This window comes from Melospiza melodia, chromosome 3 (assembly GCF_035770615.1).
Source record: "Melospiza melodia melodia isolate bMelMel2 chromosome 3, bMelMel2.pri, whole genome shotgun sequence".
NCBI lineage: Eukaryota > Metazoa > Chordata > Aves > Passeriformes > Passerellidae > Melospiza > Melospiza melodia.
In genome coordinates, this window is record NC_086196.1 from 59,588,419 (window position 1) to 59,606,589 (window position 18,171).

The 18,171-nt window shown below is 38.3% G+C and overlaps 1 protein-coding gene across 4 annotated transcripts in view; it reads left to right on the forward strand.

The window, feature by feature from the left end:
- PLD5 (phospholipase D family member 5) overlaps nt 1-18,171 on the forward strand; it is a 169,903-nt gene that overhangs the window by 66,754 nt on the left and 84,978 nt on the right. For 2 of the 4 annotated variants that reach the window (XM_063151942.1, XM_063151943.1), the window contains exon 2: nt 1,380-1,516. The exons of 1 other annotated variant lie outside the window; for it this stretch is intronic. In XM_063151942.1, coding sequence (XP_063008012.1) covers nt 1,380-1,516 — 137 coding nt within the window. Of the gene's footprint in view, nt 1-1,379; nt 1,524-18,171 lie in introns of those variants that run through there. One more of the 4 variants, XM_063151944.1, reaches the window with a different exon arrangement.

An 18,171-nucleotide genomic window follows, 5' to 3' on the forward strand; every position in this document is an offset into this window, starting at 1 on the left:
AAAGTGTATAATATGCATTATATTTAAAATATGCTTATAACCTGAACCACGCATTTGGTGTTACTGATAAAGGCTACATTTGTCACTAAATTTCAGATTAGTTTTTCCTGTTTGTCTGAAGAAATTGTTTGCTGTGTTTTGTTTTTCATTGACTGAAATAAAGTGTTTATATCTGTTTTATTCTGAAATGAAACATGAGCATATTTCTCCTGAGTAGTACACTAGCTGGGAAGTATTGGAATTTTTTTTTTTTTTAGAGAGTTAGACCTTTTCTTTAGGTGTATGAGAAAATGTTCTTACTACTCTGAAACCTGTTGCTTCTTAAACAAAATATTTGGAACAATGGAAATACTGTGAAATTGGTTATCAGCTTCAAGTGTGATGTTGTTTCCTTTCCCATACATTTTTCATGCTTTCCCACTTTCCCATTCCTTTATGACGCATTTTCCTACATGTGACATTTTAATTATGGAGCAACAATGATAATTAAGAAAATGACTATTGCAACAGAAGTTAGACATTGATGTTTTTATATTTGGATGTGGTCTTGTTTAAATTTACTTCAGTAGGAAATTGCACATTATATTTGTTTGAACATTTGGTTTCAGAATGGAATATACTTTATGCAGCTATGTAAATTTCATGTCAAGAGACTGTCTTTAGGAGATTTCACATTTATCTAGGGGGTTACCAGCTGCATCTGATCTATTACTGCAAGATTTCATAAGGTAGTGCTATGCCATGTTTAATATTTAATCTGAGATGTGGAGGGCATTGCCTGTTGTACTGAGCAACAGTTTCCCATTGTTTCCTTGAATTCCATTTATCATCTATGAATTTGTGTTCATTATATTATAGATATTGTGGGGCAAGGACTTCCCAAAGTGTCTGAGTGGCTGTGACAGTCATAGTGACAATGTCAGGTACTTTTTGTAGCAATAGGAAAAAAAAGACTTTGCTCTTCAGTCTTCTTGCAATGACATGTTTTGTTCAACCAAACACAACAAAACTTTTAAGTGCCATCCCAAGTGTATACTTTACCTGTGAGCCGCAATCAGAAAATACTTAGTTAATGTAGGAGTCATTATTTTAATGCATAATGCTTTCCTTGTGGTACAAACAGAAAGCAGTTTGAATTATGAATATTATTTGTGACATGAATTATTAAACAGTGTCTGAGAGATTTAAAATACATCTCAAGGTGATACATGAAGGACAGTTTTGAGAGTGTTTTCATCTTGAGGTGTGTTTCATGTTGACAGCTATTGCAGTAAGGTCTTCAAAGAAATTTAGATCTTATGTAAAAGTTTCAGAGTCTCAAGTCGTTGACTAGAATGTGCTCATGCCATTAAAACTTTTTTAATCTTAATCTCTTTCAGTCCCAGCAAAGATGCATTGTGATCTTTGCACTGGTATGCTGCTTTGCAATTCTGGTTGCACTGATATTTTCGGCAGTGGATATTATGGGAGAAGATGAGGATGGACTCTCAGAAAAGAACTGTCAAAATAACTGTCGGTAAGAGGTAACAAACAAAACTTCTCTTTTGGGGTGGAGAGGAACATATGTGTGTTACGTAAGGGCATGAAGTAATTGCCATGGTCCTGTGGTATTATTGGGAAGAGTAGCTAACAGAGGAAGAAAATGGTTTCTCATTTTAAATTTCTGGTTTTGGAGGTTAGTTTAACAAAATTAAAGCACACTTTTTGAAGTTATTTTTGGTGGTGTGTTTTGAGCAAGACCTTTGTGTTAGATCAATTATTTTGTAAGCCTGAGCCAAAGCCCATTAAGTTTCAGTAATTGAGTACAGAGGTGGATCACATAGTTCCCAATTCTTTCGTGTCTATTTCTCATCAAGACCGCTTCTTTCTTTCTTTCTTTCTCCAGAAAGGTCACTGATGCCTTTTGACCTAAGATTGCTGTCCCTTCTATGTAGGGGGAGCTTTTCTATTTCCTGTTTGATGCATTCCTGTTATAGACACAGTGGCTTACCTGTGAACTGTAAAGGAAATTAATTATATGATCAGAAAGATGAGTGTTGACAGTGTTGAATTAAGATTTGCCTCAGACACCTGCCATAGCTGTGTATATCTTTTAACTTTTGGTTCTGTTAGTTTTAAGTAAGTGATTAGTTTTTTGAGCCTTTCATTTCCTGACTGTGAATCTCATTTTGCTGCTCCTTACTGTCAGCTTCCTCCATTAATCGGTTCATTAGTGATGACCAGTGTTTTTCCTGGGTCGTCTTCTGGGCCTCTTCTGTCCACCAAGCTGATGTAAAAATCATTTGTAGGCAATGGCTGGGTATACATTGGGTAGGAGATAATTGACATTTGCATTTTAGAATAATTTATGAAAGATTAATGTTTCTTTGAGCTTTTGATCCTTATTTCTGTTACTCTTTGTTCATTTTGTGCGCAGACTCTTTAGGGACAATACCTTTTTATGCTGCACCTGTTACATTACAGACAGCACTAATACAGAATCCAGAAATTTTTGTAATGTCTTTTCAATTATAATGGGGTCTTTAAAATATTGTTTGCATGCTGCTTAAGAAACAAACAAAAAAAACCCCAAAAAAATAACACAAGAGGATTCTTTAAATCTGTATCTCCTTCCAAATGGAATATACTTGCAGTATCAGGTAGCTTTGTCCTGAAACTGACTGTCCATATGGCACTTTTTGCCATAATTGTTTTTAGGTTTGGTTTTGTTCACTTCATTGTACTCCTACAGGTCTGGGCAGGCTTCTGATATCTTCTCTGAATTTTCTAGAGTTGAGCCAACTTTCAGCTTTCCTTTCCCCATCAAAGTTTTACTGTGAGATGTTGCCTTCCAAAATTTTTGAAGATACTGCATGTGTCACCTCTACACCCACTGTCTTCATGTGTGAATCTTTGACAGAACTAGGTCAGATGAGGGGAAAGTCTTTCTGCTCATTGGCTTCAGTGCACTGCACACGACTTCAACACAGTCAGAAACTACTGCACCATGTTTCCTCTTAGTTGTATCAACTCATGGTTCCCATTCTGTTCTGGGTAGCTGTGTAGGCCTAACCAAGGAAGGACTTCACCTTCTTTGCTTTTAATTCTTCAAAGGAGAAAACAAATCAGAGTAGAAGTCATACACAGTACTAAAAAACGGGTATATTCATTTTTTTCTGTGAAAAACAAGAGATTGATTTCTTCTGTCTGTATGGGTTTCAGCAATCTGTGTTTCCAAAGAATACTTACCTTTGCTCGGTATTTTGTTGTTTCACGTGTCATTCTTGTCCCCTCCTGGATTGTGTTAGAGGAGCCTGAGACTAAATTCAGCCCCTTGACTTTAAACATATGAGTCAATTAAACTGCTGTGTGTTTACAGGGCTAGGAGTGAGCCCAGAGCCCAGCTCTATTTTAAGGTGCCTTTCACAGAGTGATCAAGTGCGTGATCTAGCTACTAATGCCTGAACCAGAAGGCACATGAATGCTGTGCATACAAACTGCCGAAGCCAGTGCTAATAACAGTATCCAAGTGCTGGCAGCTGCTACCTGCTAACATTGAGTCCTTCTCTACGCCATGAAACTGGGGTCCTTTATGTGTTAAATGCATCACAGAAGTGTCACATTAGCTGAAGTGTCACAAATCAATGTCTGCCAATGGCATATATTTAGTACTTGGGCTAAGCACTTTTAATAAGACAAGAGTTACTGAATTCTTACATTTCTGCTGCGTGAGTACTTTCCCTGGCATTCAGCAAGAGGTGCTTACATTTGCAGGATGTGCTGAGACAGAATGGTAATAGATGATTTTTAAACTCTTTTTATAATGAAATGTTTGTCAAATGTAAGTTTATATGCCTGAGCCTATAACTCTTTTTTTGGTTTTAACTGATTGAATTTATGAAGAATGTCGTTGGGAAAGGATGCTGTGGATTTGAGAAGAACTTTGCTGATGGTTTTTAGTGGCTGTTTTCTTTGGAAAATTTAATTTCTGTGTTTTTTGTTTTAAAGGAAAGTACAACTGAAATAGAACTGTGGTCTGGAAAATTTCTCTGGCTAGAAATTTTTGGAGCTTGTGTGAAAAAATAGAATTTTAAAGAGAATGTAAGAAGACTTTTTAGAATCTAGAGGTTTTGCAAGTGGTGTTTTCAGTAAAGCTTACATCTTTCTTTGTTGTTGTGATTGGTTGGTTCAGGAACACAAATGCAGCTTTTCTGATCTGCTTGCAATTCATCATGAATTCCATAAACCATTCCTTAATTACATGAGGAATACTTACTGCATATGTTCCCAAAATGACCTTACTCTTTATCGATGTATTTATTTCTCTTGGGGGCTTTGTAACAAAAATAAGTCAGGGAATAGGAAATCAAGCTTTTTTACATATATTCTCTGATTGCTGGATTGATTCTACCCATCCTCTTAAAAGGAATGTCAACGGATTGAAATTAAAGGAAAAAAAAGTAGCAGTGACTATGAAAAGTTGAGGCTTTGCAGTTTGTGCTCGGTATGTGATGGAAATTATTCTCTTGAGACATCCACAGTAGTGTTGTTCGGCAGCCCTGATGGATGAGACTGGTTATGCTTAGCAGTCTGGGAATGTTGCCTGTCTTGCTGTGGGTCCATTAGACACCAAATCTATAAAATTAGATTATTGTAATTTGAAAATAGTACATTTTAATGGCTGATCTATTGTGAATAAATCTTGGCTAGCTTTTGATGTAACTCTGTGTCAGTTAAAACTTACTTTACTTTGTTGGAATTGACTAATAAACTCTAAAAATTGCAATTTGGAAAACAGAAGAAATTACAACTATTAAGAGATTGGCTCTGCTATCCAAACTATTTGAACCAAGGTTGTTTTGATTTATTAATGGTAACTTGAGCTGTTCAAGGCTCAACTTGAGCCTCTTGTCCTGCTTGTTGGTGCTGATAGGCATACTAGGGGTCCTACAGAGTTTGCACATGCCCTTAGTTATCCTTGTCTCACTGGCCTTGCCAATATCCATTGAAGCAGTGGTAGCAGCTGGCACAGTTCCTACCTCTGGCTGTGGGTTTGGCCCTGCCTCTTGAGAGGGACTACAGAACAAGGAAAAATGGGAAGCAATGGTAGCTACTTTCCATGCTTACCAAGCTAAAACTAAAACTGTTGTCATGATTTTTTTTCAATATTGCCTTACTCTGATGATAATTGGAAGGATTTTCTTGCTTTCTGTTTGTGTGTGTTTTCAAGGCAGATTCTGTCTTGCATTCTGTTCTGGTGATGCTGGTTTGGTAATTTCTCTTCTCCTCAGAGTCATACATAATGAAGGCACTTGCTCTTTTGTGTTTGGATTTATGTTGGAAGAATTTACTGTTGTTTATGACAGGAGTGGCAAAGCCTATTTAGTTCACTTCTTGATTGTAGGGAGGCTTTGACCAGTGCTGCCCTATAACAAGTAGGCCATGATACCTGAGCAGTGTTTGTGATTTCTTTAGGTATTGTTTGGATTGTTTTGGATAAGGATTGGTATCCTGGAAAGGAGCTGAATCTTCCTGTTGAAGTGCAAAGCTTTAGAATTCAACAGTACCCTGCAACACTGAATTTTAGAGATTAGATCTAGTTGCATACAATAATTACTTATATTGAACAATTACTGTGTGTTGCATGCATTGCTTTCAGTTTCATTAGATGATTATTCTCTGGTTGTGAAAGAGGGCCCACAATTGATTTTTTTTCTGTTGCTTTATAAATCATTCTTTCAACTACTCTGCTATTTCACTAAGTAGGGTTTTGCAGCACTGTTAAATAAGCATACTGCAGCACATGCTTACAGTCATTTACCTTGGAAGTGCTTTGCCCCTGGCTTATTGTGGAGGAGATTTTCTGTGTGCTGCGTGGGTTCTGCACATAGCAAGGTTTATATTGACTGGTTTCTATTTAATAAACTATGACAAGCATAATAGTTAAGTGTCTAAACAGAACAAGATGCTCAGATTTTGAAAAGCCTGTTAAAGAGCAACTGAAGATTTCTATTTACAAAACAACTACTCCACTTGGCATAAAAATGCTTTCTGTCAACATGATGGACTGGAGCATCAAGTCTACCCTCAGTCAGTTAGCGCACACACACCGATTATTGAGCAGGAGTGTTGATCTTCTGGAGGCTCTGCAGAGGAATCTGGAGAGGCTGGATCAATGGGCCAAGGCCAAAGGTATGAAGCTCACTAAGGCAAAATGCTGGATCCTGCCCTTGGGTCACAGCAACTCCTTGCAGCACTGCAGGCTGGGGCAGAGTGGCTGGGAAGCTGCCCAGCAGAAAAGGACCTGGGAGTGCTGGTTTACAGCAGCTGAACATGAGCCAGGCTGTGCCCAGGGCACCAAGGAGGCTGGTGCTCTGTACCAGCAGTGGTGTGGCCAGCAGGACCAGGGCAGGGATTGTCCCCCTGTACTGGTGAGGCCACACCTCAAGTGCTGTGTCCAGTTGTGGGCTCCTCACTGCAAGAAGGACATTGAGGTGCCTGGAGCATGTCCAGAGGAGGGCAACGGAGCTGATGAAGGGTTTGGAGCACCAAGTCATGGCTGAGGGAGCTGGGATTGCTTAGTCTGGAGAACGGGAAGTTCAGGGCTGACCTTATTGCTGTCTTCAGCCACCTGAAACAGGCTATAGCCCAGTGAGGGTCAGTCTCTGCTCCCATATGGCAAGTGGTAGAGGAAATGGCTTCAGGTTGTGTTATTGGTTCAGGTGGGATATTAAAAACTATTTCTTCACTGAATGGGTTATGAAACATTGAAACGAGTTGCTCAGGAAAGTGGTAGAATTATCATCCCTGCAGGTATCTAAAAGAGATATAAATACACAGCTCAGGGATGTAGTTTAGTGGTAAACAGGGTTAACAATGGTGATGGGTTAATGGCTGGACTTTGTGATTTTAAGATCTTTTCCAACCTTAACAATTCTAACTGTTTTCTTTTTGGTTTTGGGTGATACAGAGAATGAGCTATAAAACCTCCTAATTTTTAAGATGATGTCTACTTGTAGTAATTTTTATTTTTGCATCTAAAGAAGGAATACTCTTTCAATTGAAGTTTCTTGGCTGGGCACTGCAAAGCCCTGGTGTACCTCCTGCAAGTCCATTCAACGTCTGAAGCCAGGGAAGGAAATCAAAAACTTGCACAAGAAGTTCTATTTATCCTACCTTTTATTTTTCATTTTTTGAAATGCATTTAAGTGGAGAAGATAGTGTATTAACAGTTCAGTACCTGTACAGAGTGCAATTTTTCTCCTGTGTTTCGGCACAAAATACAAAAAACAAAGAATTTTTTTTGTTTGTTTTGCATTTATTTTCAGCTATAGAGAGTGTCTTCACAGATAAAAAAATTAGTGACAAAACTCATGATTGTGTAGATCTTTTTCTGTCTCTATTACTCCCAGTAGATAGTTCATGGTTAATTACGTTATATGGGCTTCCACTCATTTTATTCAAACACACAAACCTATTATTTTTCCTACTCTTTGTTCTGTCAAATCAAATTATTTTCTGTGGAGTTTAGGTCAGAGGGCTTTAGAGTCTCCTTAGGGCAGCTTTTCCTGCCGTGATACATGTTTTTAGGATGTAAAACAGAGATTAACAAGTTTTGTGTTCTTGGAAGTTACCTTTTAAAGTATGTGTTTATTTCTCCTTTTATGACTTACGGTTTGTGAATTGATAACAGAGAAAATGTTCCAAGCTAATAGAAATCAAGTTCCAATTACTTTAAAGTTCCTAGATAATGCAGGTGAGATAAAGGAGCAATTTATGTATTAGAGTATCCTATCTCCTGTGTAGTTTGCTGAAGCTTCTCTGTGATTAAATCTTTTTATTTTCTCTTTTTTTTCCTCTCTTTTTCCCTTCTGAGCTTAATTTGTTCTTTTCTCTTTTCACCTTAATGTCTTCAGAAGACTGAAATTACTTCATCCGAGCAGAACTCAAAAGATTTCTAAGGTCATTTTCTATACCAGATTGTAAGACTATACTAAACAGAGTCATTAAATCTAAAATTACTGGTCATTCTCTTGATCTTGAAAACTGATTTATGACATTTCAGAGTTTTTATTCTGCCTGGTGAGAATAGCCACCCAGTTTAACAAAGCTCCCTGATAAGTCGTTCTTCCTTTTGCTTGTGGGAAAGGCATTAAAAGTAGCTAAAAATTGTAGTAGAGTCTGTCTGAATTCATGCTCCATTTCAGGGTGACTTGTTCGTTCAGCCAGAGCTGACTTTGCATCAGATCCTAGCAAGCACCTGTTCCAGTGACACCATTTATTTTTAATTGCTTCTCCACCCTCAGAGCAATATATGAAAAAGATACTTATTATCCTGTCAGGTTACATTAGATGTATTGGGTTCTGCAGCTAATCCTAGGACAGCACTGTGAGTGTCCTCTGGGCTAGCATGATTTGATACTCATCAGGGGTGCAAGTGTATTGCGCTGGATGATTTCTGTGACCTGCTGAGCAGGAGGCTGAGCCTGCCTTTCCGAGCACCGTGGCGGTGTCACGTTCAAGGGGAAGCAGGTGTGGTGCCTGCTGAAGCCCAAAGCCTTGTGCAGAGTGGTGGGCCTGGTGGGCTTGAGCTGGCTCTGCTGTTCAGCCACGTGCAGCTCACTTTGCTGTGGTGGCCCGAGGCTGCGCACCGAGGGCAGCAGCTCCTGGCATTGATGTCCTGCTGGGAGGCGTCAGGGAGAGCTGCTGGCTGCAGTTTGCTAGGGCTGGTTTATCCAGATGCTCTTTACATGTACAGGTAGACAGCTTTTGGGGAAACGTTTGGAGGTTTTTCTTTGTTAGTCTGAAGATTTTCTTCCTGGTTTGTTTTCCTCTGAACACATGGGTGAAGTCTAGGTGAAGCCAGAGTCACCTCTCAGTGGTCTCTGGTATGGTGTCCATATGTCAAGGTCTCTCTAGTTAGCTGGAGCATTGTTGTGAGTAACACTTCAGATACAGATTGCTCTTGAATGTTGGGCAAGGTGTCGATCGCCTGTGTTAATCAGGAAGGTATGAGTTTGCTTCCTTTATTCAATTTACCCACATCCAATTGTCTTGACCAAGGGTAAAAAATACACTGGAGAAATGTTTCATTACCATTAGTATTTTTTCATTTTATGTTTTAGGGTTGTTTTATTTGGTTTTGGTTGGTTTTTTTTTCCCCATAATTAATTTGCTTCCTCTCAACCAGACTGAAAAATAAAATAAGGCACAAAACCAGCTTTGGCATGTGCCAGATGCAGATCTGTGACTTGTTCTCTATTTAATGACCAGTCCTTTCCAAATAAGATTATTTCAAAATTATTATACAGCTGAGAGTTCTTATGACTGACAGCATCACAATGTGGTAGCTTTAAAGCTGCTTTCTTTACATACTAAGTGTTGAAATGGTTCTTCTGAGAAGCATCAGTGATTTGCATGCCTTCTGACATGAGGGGGAGGATTCATCTTGCCTCAGACTAAACTTTTGATGGATATTTGATAGCACATTTTAAGCGTTGGCTTTGACTTTTTACTCTAGATCTGATTGTAACTCTTGGAATAAGTATGTGACGCATATATATGGCCACATATGTTATCTGATATCTTTTGTCAGTGTGGCAAGTATAGAGTTAATTGATTTTCACTGATTTATCAAAATATTTCTTTAAAGAACCTCTTGGGAAAATGAAGTGATTTTTAAAAATTTCCTTTGTTGTCATTTATGAAATAGCTCCTCAAGTTAGCTGGGCTTGAATAAGAATAATTTTTAGAACTTTTCTACTGGCTGAGTATTGGAGAAAATGCACTTTTACCAGTATTTTAGCAAAATATGAACATGCATAAGCTTCACTACTGATCACGACACTTTAAGGCAAGATGAATGTGTCACCATCATCAGGCAGGCAGCCGTGATTTGGATTTTGTTCAAACACTGTCAGAAACCCTAGTTCTTTTCTCAGCCAGTTTTGGGTCACTTGTATCAGCTTGGCAGTGCATGTTTTGCAGTTCATTGCAGATGCTGGTGGAGAGTATGATTCAATAAATGCATTAGAGGATACTTGAGGGGATGTATTTGGGCCAGTGGGGACTGAAGTGCAGGACTAGTGGAAGTGTCTCCTGAAAGATGCAGCCAGTGCCAGTGGGACAGTGACAGACTGCAAGAGCTGCCCCATCTGCTGTGTTTCATAAATCCATGTGAGCCACCTCAAAGATATCCCCACAGACCTTCCAGCCTTTGGGCCAAGACAGGCTGCCAAAACTGGAGGCAATCCATCACTACAGCAGCTTTGGGGCATGATGCAGGAAAGCAGAGATGTAACCTCTGTATGACAACAGGCAAGCTGTTATTTTCCCTAGTGGCACATCTGTTTGCATGCGAAAAGACTTCTTCAGGACTGGCTAGAGAGGAGAGAAGAGTGAATTTTTCAATTTGCTCTTGAGAAGAATCATGCAAATACCTAAAATGGGCAGCCAACTGATCCTGTGTCAGAGGCACTGCTCTGGCCATGTACACATGGTAGAATTTCCAGAGAAAAATGTGCTTCTGATATTTGAGGGGGGTTTTATGTTTTCAGACCTTTTCTGAGAGTCAGGATTTTGCTGTTAAAATGTGTTCCATAGGGTAAATACCAATAAGTCAGTTAATGCTTTCTATTAAGAGCTAAAGAGGTGTTTTGTTGTTTGGTAGTTTTTTGGTTTTTTTTCTTTGGTGTTTTAAAACGCTGCTTTATCAATCTAGATATCTTGTGTCTCTTAGGGAAAGAGGTTCATGACTCTGTTCACCTTGGCCAGAAATGTACTCATCAATTTTTCTTTTTCCCTCCCCCCCCCCAGTTTTAACTTGAATACAACAAGTTTTAAAGATGCATTTTTAATCAGATGCAATTCTAGATGGAACTAAAATTACCATTAAAAAAACACCAACAAACTCCACAACCAAAACCAAAATTAAACCAACAACAACAAAAGAGAAATACAAATAGATACTATGTAAAACCATCTGACAGTAGTTAAACCTATCTTAGTACTCCTGAGGTGCCCTGGAACGCTTCCATAGGTTCTTGCCTCTGTAATTTAAGCACTGCAGTGTCCTTTGGGAATGGATACTTTAGGTACTTTATTCTTTTCATCTGTGGATTTTTATTACTGTTCCTACCTTGACTATGTCTGCTGAATTTGCAGTGCTGATTTCAAATAGTTGCTGACTAAAGTTTTTACCTTCAATTTTCCTTTGTTGTTTTGCAAAGCAGTTTTGTTTGTTCTTGCTGGGCAGGAAGGGCATTAATTAAGTTTAAGGTATTGTTGGATTGTATAAATGCCAACATCATAGAATATAATTTAATTTCTATTCTGGATAAGAGAGCTCTTACTTAGAAAATTCTCATTCAATTATTAACACCATAAAATCATGCTTATTTATGAGGAAAAATAACATTTTGATTCTTTATTGGTTTCTGCAACCATAAGCTAACACATTTATCCATTCCAAGTCATACCAAGATAATCAGGGCCTTTTAGAAAGATGCATGGGCCAAAAGAAAAAAAGTAGCAACCAAATTCCCACTTCTTGTGTATTGATATGTGATTATTCAGGCCAAATTAATGTTGTTCTTTACAGTTACTAAGTGTCCATATGAGAAGATCAGAGGTGTATGGAAGGAAATAAAAAGGCAACATAAATTCTGTTATTTAAAAAAAAAAGCCTGTAATAATTTGGCGTATTCAAGCCATATAAAAAGGTTTAATATGAATATAGTCATAAACTGATTGTAGAAATAAAATAAAAACATCTGGTTAACTAATTAATGTATATGAGAGGGCTATTTATGCAATATTTGTTGTTCTTTTAAAGTTGTTATGTTAGGATATTTTAGTGTGTTTTACAGATGGTTGAACAGTGAATGGGCTGCTGCTTTAAAGAGCTAAATAGGCATAACAGCTGATGAGGGGCTCATGTGGCTGCTATATAGCTTTGTACAGGATTGCCTAAATACCTCAGCTGTTGAGTTTTACATAATTTGAAAGTCATGGTAATGGTATTAACTCAAGACTTGAACATGGTACAAACAAAGGAGAGAGGCTGAGATCTTTTTCAGTGACTAAACAGGTACCAAGTGAGCACTTACTGTTGTGCTGGGAAGGCTCAGCTCCTGATTCCTGACTGATGCGTGTGCAGGCTGTGCCCTGAAGTGTGCAGCTGAGTTTCCTTAGCCATGACAGGGGCAAGAGTGGCTTCACTAAGGAGGGCAGCATTGCTGTCCTCACCTCTGTCGGGAAGGAAGCTGCTGTGGGCTGGGGGCAGAGCTTCTCCAGCTGCCAATTTGGGTGCATTGCCTGGAGTCAGGGAGCAGGCAGTACACATGGACCAAACCTCTGTGTGTTGCTGTATTTGGAAGACTTTTTCTATAACATTTGTAGAGAGTAATCTTGAAAATTAAGAATTTTCAAGATTGAGAAATTTACGAACAAATAAGATCTTGAGAAAACAAACTTGGTAGTACAAGGGGTTTTTGTGTATAAACTGAGGATATGTTAGAACTGTGGCATCAGACTGAAGATATTTAGAAGGACAGGAATAAAACTAGGCCAGCCTTTCCATATTCCTGGTAAGGGGTCAGAAATCTAATGGGCAAAAAGAGATTAAATAAAATGGAAATTGGCTGGTCCTTTCTCAAAACTAAGAAGAAAGTGGGAGGGGTAAAATAGTATGTTTAGCAACTAAAACAGGGGTTTAAAAAAAGTTTCTGTTCTGATCATGTCCTTGTCCTTTTATGTCTAAAGATTAAACATAAACTTTTGAAAGATGTAGACAACGCAGTTGTGTGGGTTTTTTGATAAGCATATCCTGGAGATCTTCAATTACTGTATGGTAGTGAATAGAGAAAACTAAATGATGTAGTGCCTCTTGGTTAATGGTATATATGGCATTCTAGATAATAAACAGACATGACAGATAGATTTCTTATTCTAAATTCAACAGAATTGGGTCACTGTTTCTTTTTTTCTTTGGTAGAAGTTTTGCAAAATGTACCTTATCTTTTTTCATTTCAATTCACCTCAGATCCTCAGGATCCTCATGTTTTTGCAGTTTGTCCTTCAATGTAGCACCTAGCTGTCTACAATGTGATAATGTGAGCTACAGATCTGCTTTTTACAAGGGTGAGTTTTTAATTTTTTTTAAAGCACTGAGTAATGTAGCACCTTGATGTTATGAAAACAACAGAGGCACTGTGGCTGTCACATAGGCAGGATACTGGCAGGCCTTAGTGCAGGGAATACCATTTCTCTCATTAACATCAAACCTGAGAACCAAACTGGATTTCAAGAACTTTCATGTGAGTGTGGATGTTTTGAATAATGAATGGTGGTGTGTTAAATTGTTAATACTTTATCTACATACTCTGACTTGAAGTAGTTCATCTTACCGCTTCTGTGTATTTCATTTTTTGTGGCTTACACAGTGATTGAATCTTGTCATGCAATAAAGATGCTTCCTCATTGCTTTCTTATTTCTTGCGCTTTTTAAAATTTATTTTTCTTCCCCTTGACAGACATCTGTAACTTGTTTTTCTTCTCTCCTTTACCGTGGCATTTAGGTTTGGCTTTGTGAGATTCTGACAGTGCTTATCCTTCCCTTGGGCTTTTCATCACAGGCCTCCTTGTGGTCTTTCCCTATCCCCCAGTGATTTAGAAAGTGGCATAAACTCCATTCCTTGGAACGTTTCCAGACTGCCTCCCACACACATGCGCGTTCCCTGCCTAGATGAGCTATCTCCAGTCTATATTTGGAGACTGAGAGTGTCTGGAGGATAAATCTGTGTTGGCCACAGAGCTGCAAATATCAAATGAATTCACAGCTTTAAGTATTATGTTAAGACAAGAATTTGGCTAATTAGCTTTGGTGTAATTATTAGAAGAATGTGTCATAAGATAGTTAATCAAGTGAATATGCTTATGTGATGCCGGTTTTATTAGACTTGAAATCAAAATATATCAGCTCTTCTTACACCTGAGAAGGATTATATTTTATGACAGCAATTAGTTGGGTTTAATAAGGTGTACTGACTGAAACAAGGCAGACTCTTCTTGAGTTGGCCAAGGGATGTCTTTTGGGGTGAAATGTGTAGGATTAGTGTTTATCCAGGAGACACTGTGGAGAAGACATGCTATTCTGCTTTAAGCAGAGGGAAGTGTGTTTAATCCCTACTTAGACTTGGATTCCTGAACTTAATTCACACTTTGAAACTGAGCATCCAGATGCTGGTAATTCCCCTATGGAATGGCAGCTCCTGGTACTGCAATACTCCTCTGGCTCAGCATGGAGCTCTTCCAGAGAGATTCCATGAGCTTAGTCCCTGGCATTGTTGCCACCTCTCACTCTGCCCCTCACTTGCACATTTAAATAATGTCCTTTGAAGAAGCACCTTTAAGTCAGCCACGCTGCTGTCCCCATGCCCAGGAGAAACTTGGGACCCTGTGGTTCTCTGATTTTGCTCTTGCTTGCAGTAGTTACTGGGATCTGTGAGTTAAACCTGATGTACTAGGTGCAGCTTATGGGAGTGGAAGTTGCAATTGGTTATGTTTTTGTTCTTTGAGGAGTTCCTACAGAAAGCTGCTTATTTTGCTAAGAGCAAAAAAAAAAAAAAAAAAAAAAAAAAACAAAGTAAGGATTTTAATGTTCCTTGCTACACAGAGCCCATGGATCAGGAAGGGCCTTTGTTTTGGTACACTCACTGGAAGTGAAAGGTGCTGTTTGAATTTTCTGTGGAGTGTGAAGACTGGTCAGGTCAGCTGGTTTCTCCTGCCTCAGCACCCTCAGGCACTTGTCTCTCAGCAATCTGCCATAAGAATCCGCTGACCAGCTCTCAATTCTCCCCACAGCTGCAAAACCCATTAAAATCTTGTAGTGCTGACAGGCAGAAATGCTGTAAAAATGCAAATTTTCTTGTGCTGAAGGGCAAGATGCCAAGAAATGCTTTTCAAAATGTTTCACTGCTGCATAAGGATTTAGGGTGGTTGATACAGCTGGAATGCTAAGTTTTATCAATGGGAGGGAACCTTTTACCATTAGTAAGTTCACTAGTATTTTGGATCTTCAGTCACCTGGGGACTTTGGTGCAAAGGGTTTCCTTTATGTGCTTTTTTTTTTTTTAGTTTTATTTTTAAAGAGGAAATAAGAGGCTAAGAGGTGATGTTCTGCTCTGCTGGCACACAAAGGAAGGACTGCTTCCTAGGCTCACAAATGGCACTGAGGTCACCTGCCTACATGCAGCACTTAGAAGCTCTATAGAAGAGCCCAGGATAGAAGGGTCTGCTGTGTTTCAGCAGATAATTTAGCTACTTGTACCCACTGATGCTCTGTGGAACAGTGGCCAAGTCAAATGCACACAGTGCTGCCCATGACTCAGTCAGTAGAGTACTGAGCCAAGGAAATTGTTTTTTCTTTAAAAGCATGATGCTTTAACTAAGGTAATTATGTCTTTTGTTGCAAAAGAAAGTAGTGGTGAGTGCTTTGTGCAGATTTTAGAAAAGACAGTGACAGATCAGAAAATTTAAAAATTATTTTCCCTTTATCTCTCATCTGAAATAATGAACAGCTGTGTAACAGTTGACTATCAAGACTGTTTCAAAGGATGTTGTTTTCTTCCCTTAACTACGGTTTAAAAAAAGGGAGGAGTTGATGATATTTCTTATTTTTTCCCACTGTGGTAATGTACTTTCTATTGAAACAATACAATAATTTCCTTCTCTGCTAGTCCTCCTTTGCCCTGAATGAGCTGTTCAGGCATAATATGCATGATAAATTTTCTCTGAAGTGCAGTCATCTGCATTGATGTGCTGTATCTGTGTTGCTGTATTTATGTTGCTGAATTTTGTCTTAGCTCTCAGTTTTACATCAGATGATGCTTAACAAGGACAGGTAGCATTTGGAAAGGGCTACTGTGCAGTTCAGCAAATTTTCTAAAGATTGTCACTATCACCTTCAGAATGCTTTACAGAAGTGTAAATAATAAGCCAAAATAATGTATTTTCTGTGTACTTTCTTATAACACTACTGAAGTGCATTCTGAGTGTTTAATGAACATTTCTTAATTCAGCAATATCAAGAAACAGGAGCTCTTTGCAGTGAAGTTTCTGTAGTGACCTCAAGAGTACACAAATATGGGATTAGTATGTATACCTTAGTATTATCTAATTTTAATCTGAGTAGTGAAGAAAGCAGGATACAAGATTCTCAAAAGTTACTCAGACAAATCTAGGTCATATAGAGCTGTCTGCAGTGTTCCATGCACAGTGTGGAAGTCCCATTGATATCAGCAAAATATGAAAAAGGTAGAAAAAATTGTACCCTCCTCCAGGGGAATGAAACTGAAAAATATTGAATGTGGGATGTTTAACACTGTTTGAGAAGCTCAGTAGTGTTGGCACAAATGTATCCTGAAGGCGTGCACTAATTACAAAGGAGTAGGTTAGCTTTTTTTGATCTCAGCCACCACAGACTTGCTTATTTTTTTGTAATCCTTTGGTAATCAAAGATCTATCAGCTGGATAATCTGTTGCTGTACCAAACTTGTTTATCCCTAAGCTTATCTGAACAACCATATTGCAAGATAGAGGAGTTATGAGTGGGCCTGACTGAAGTTTAATTATCTGTCTTATGGTATTAAAGTTGTATGCATTATCTTCATTGTCACCCTGATATATTTGTGAAGCATTTGTGTGTTATAATTTAAAAAAAATTCTTTACGTTTTCCCTATTTATATTGACCTAGTATGCTATTAGATAAATAACATTTGTGAACCAATTCTAAGAATGAGTTAGTTGTAGATTCTTTACAAAAACCTTAGGTTTTAGTTGTTTCTATGTTATCTTTCATCTGGAAGTAAACTGGAACTGCCATGTCTAGAGCCTTAACTCACAAATTCTGACTTTACTGTTTTTAAACAAGATCAGTTTATTTTAAAAAAATACTAAAGGTAATAAAAGCATTTCATCAAATTCAAAGACTTATCTATAAACAACAAATGGTTTACTTTTAATTTCTTTGAAAGTCACACAGGTGCAGTGTTTAAACAGTAACAAAAATAAGAGTAAGCATCCATTTTCTAAATGCAACCTTTTATTTGGAACTAACTTATTTCATATGGAAAGTAAATTGTCCTCATAACAGTCTTTGTTGTTGTTGCATCTTCTCTTTTCCTCTCCTTTGCTCTCCAGATCCAGCAATCCATCATGATGATGGTATGTACCTTTTTTCCCCCTCTTCCAGGTTTCAGGTAATTCCATTCTTTGAACTCATACTCTTGCTAATAACGTGACAATGAAGAGGGACATTTGTTTGACATATTCAAGCTTAATGGACTTCCTATGTGTCTTGCCATCTTGCAAAGACACAAGGCAAGAATGCTGATTGGCCTTTTATTAATAATGACTCTAATGTGGGATACTCTTCCTACACATAAGTGACAAATTAGGAATACAAAATAACTGGAGTTAGAGTGGAAAAACAACTAACCTTTGGTTATTGCTCCTCAGTCCTCAGGAAATATTCTGTGTTAGGCTTTGTTCAAGGTCAAAAGCAGTGGCAAAGCATTGAGCTCTCCTATCCATCTCTCTTTTTTATAATGAGGTGTGTTGTAAATATAATTCTATAGTTTAGTGCCAATGTTTTAGAAAGCTAATACTAGAAGGTCATCACATTGCATGCACAGTGACCAGCCTTGAAATTGTGCAGAATACCTGATTGCATGAAATATAGCTAAATAAAAATTACCCATCTCTGTATCAGAAAAAGATGAAGAAAGGATCTTTGCTTATTTTCTGAGGAACAAATTCCCAGCAGGGATTTCTTTACTGTTAGAATTAGTTAAAAATCCAAGAAGGCTCTTTTCTGTTGTGTAAGCAGCTCAAGTTAACTGTTCTGAAAGCAAAGCACTGCTCACCTCACTCTAGCTTGGTGTGATGTTGGACCCATACTGGTATTAGATGAAAGTAGGTAGGATAGTAATCAACGAGAGCAGAGCACGGAGAGGAGTAACTGAATTCTCTATCACATTGCCAATGAGGCAATCCTGGTTGTTTATGTCCCTCTTGAGCCTTTAAATTTTACTGCCAGGCATTTTGCTTCTTTGGGGATCTGTGGTCTCCTCTTTCCTAAAGTACTTCTCACAACTCCCCTCCATCAGATCCATGGGTAGGAGAGGAGTGTG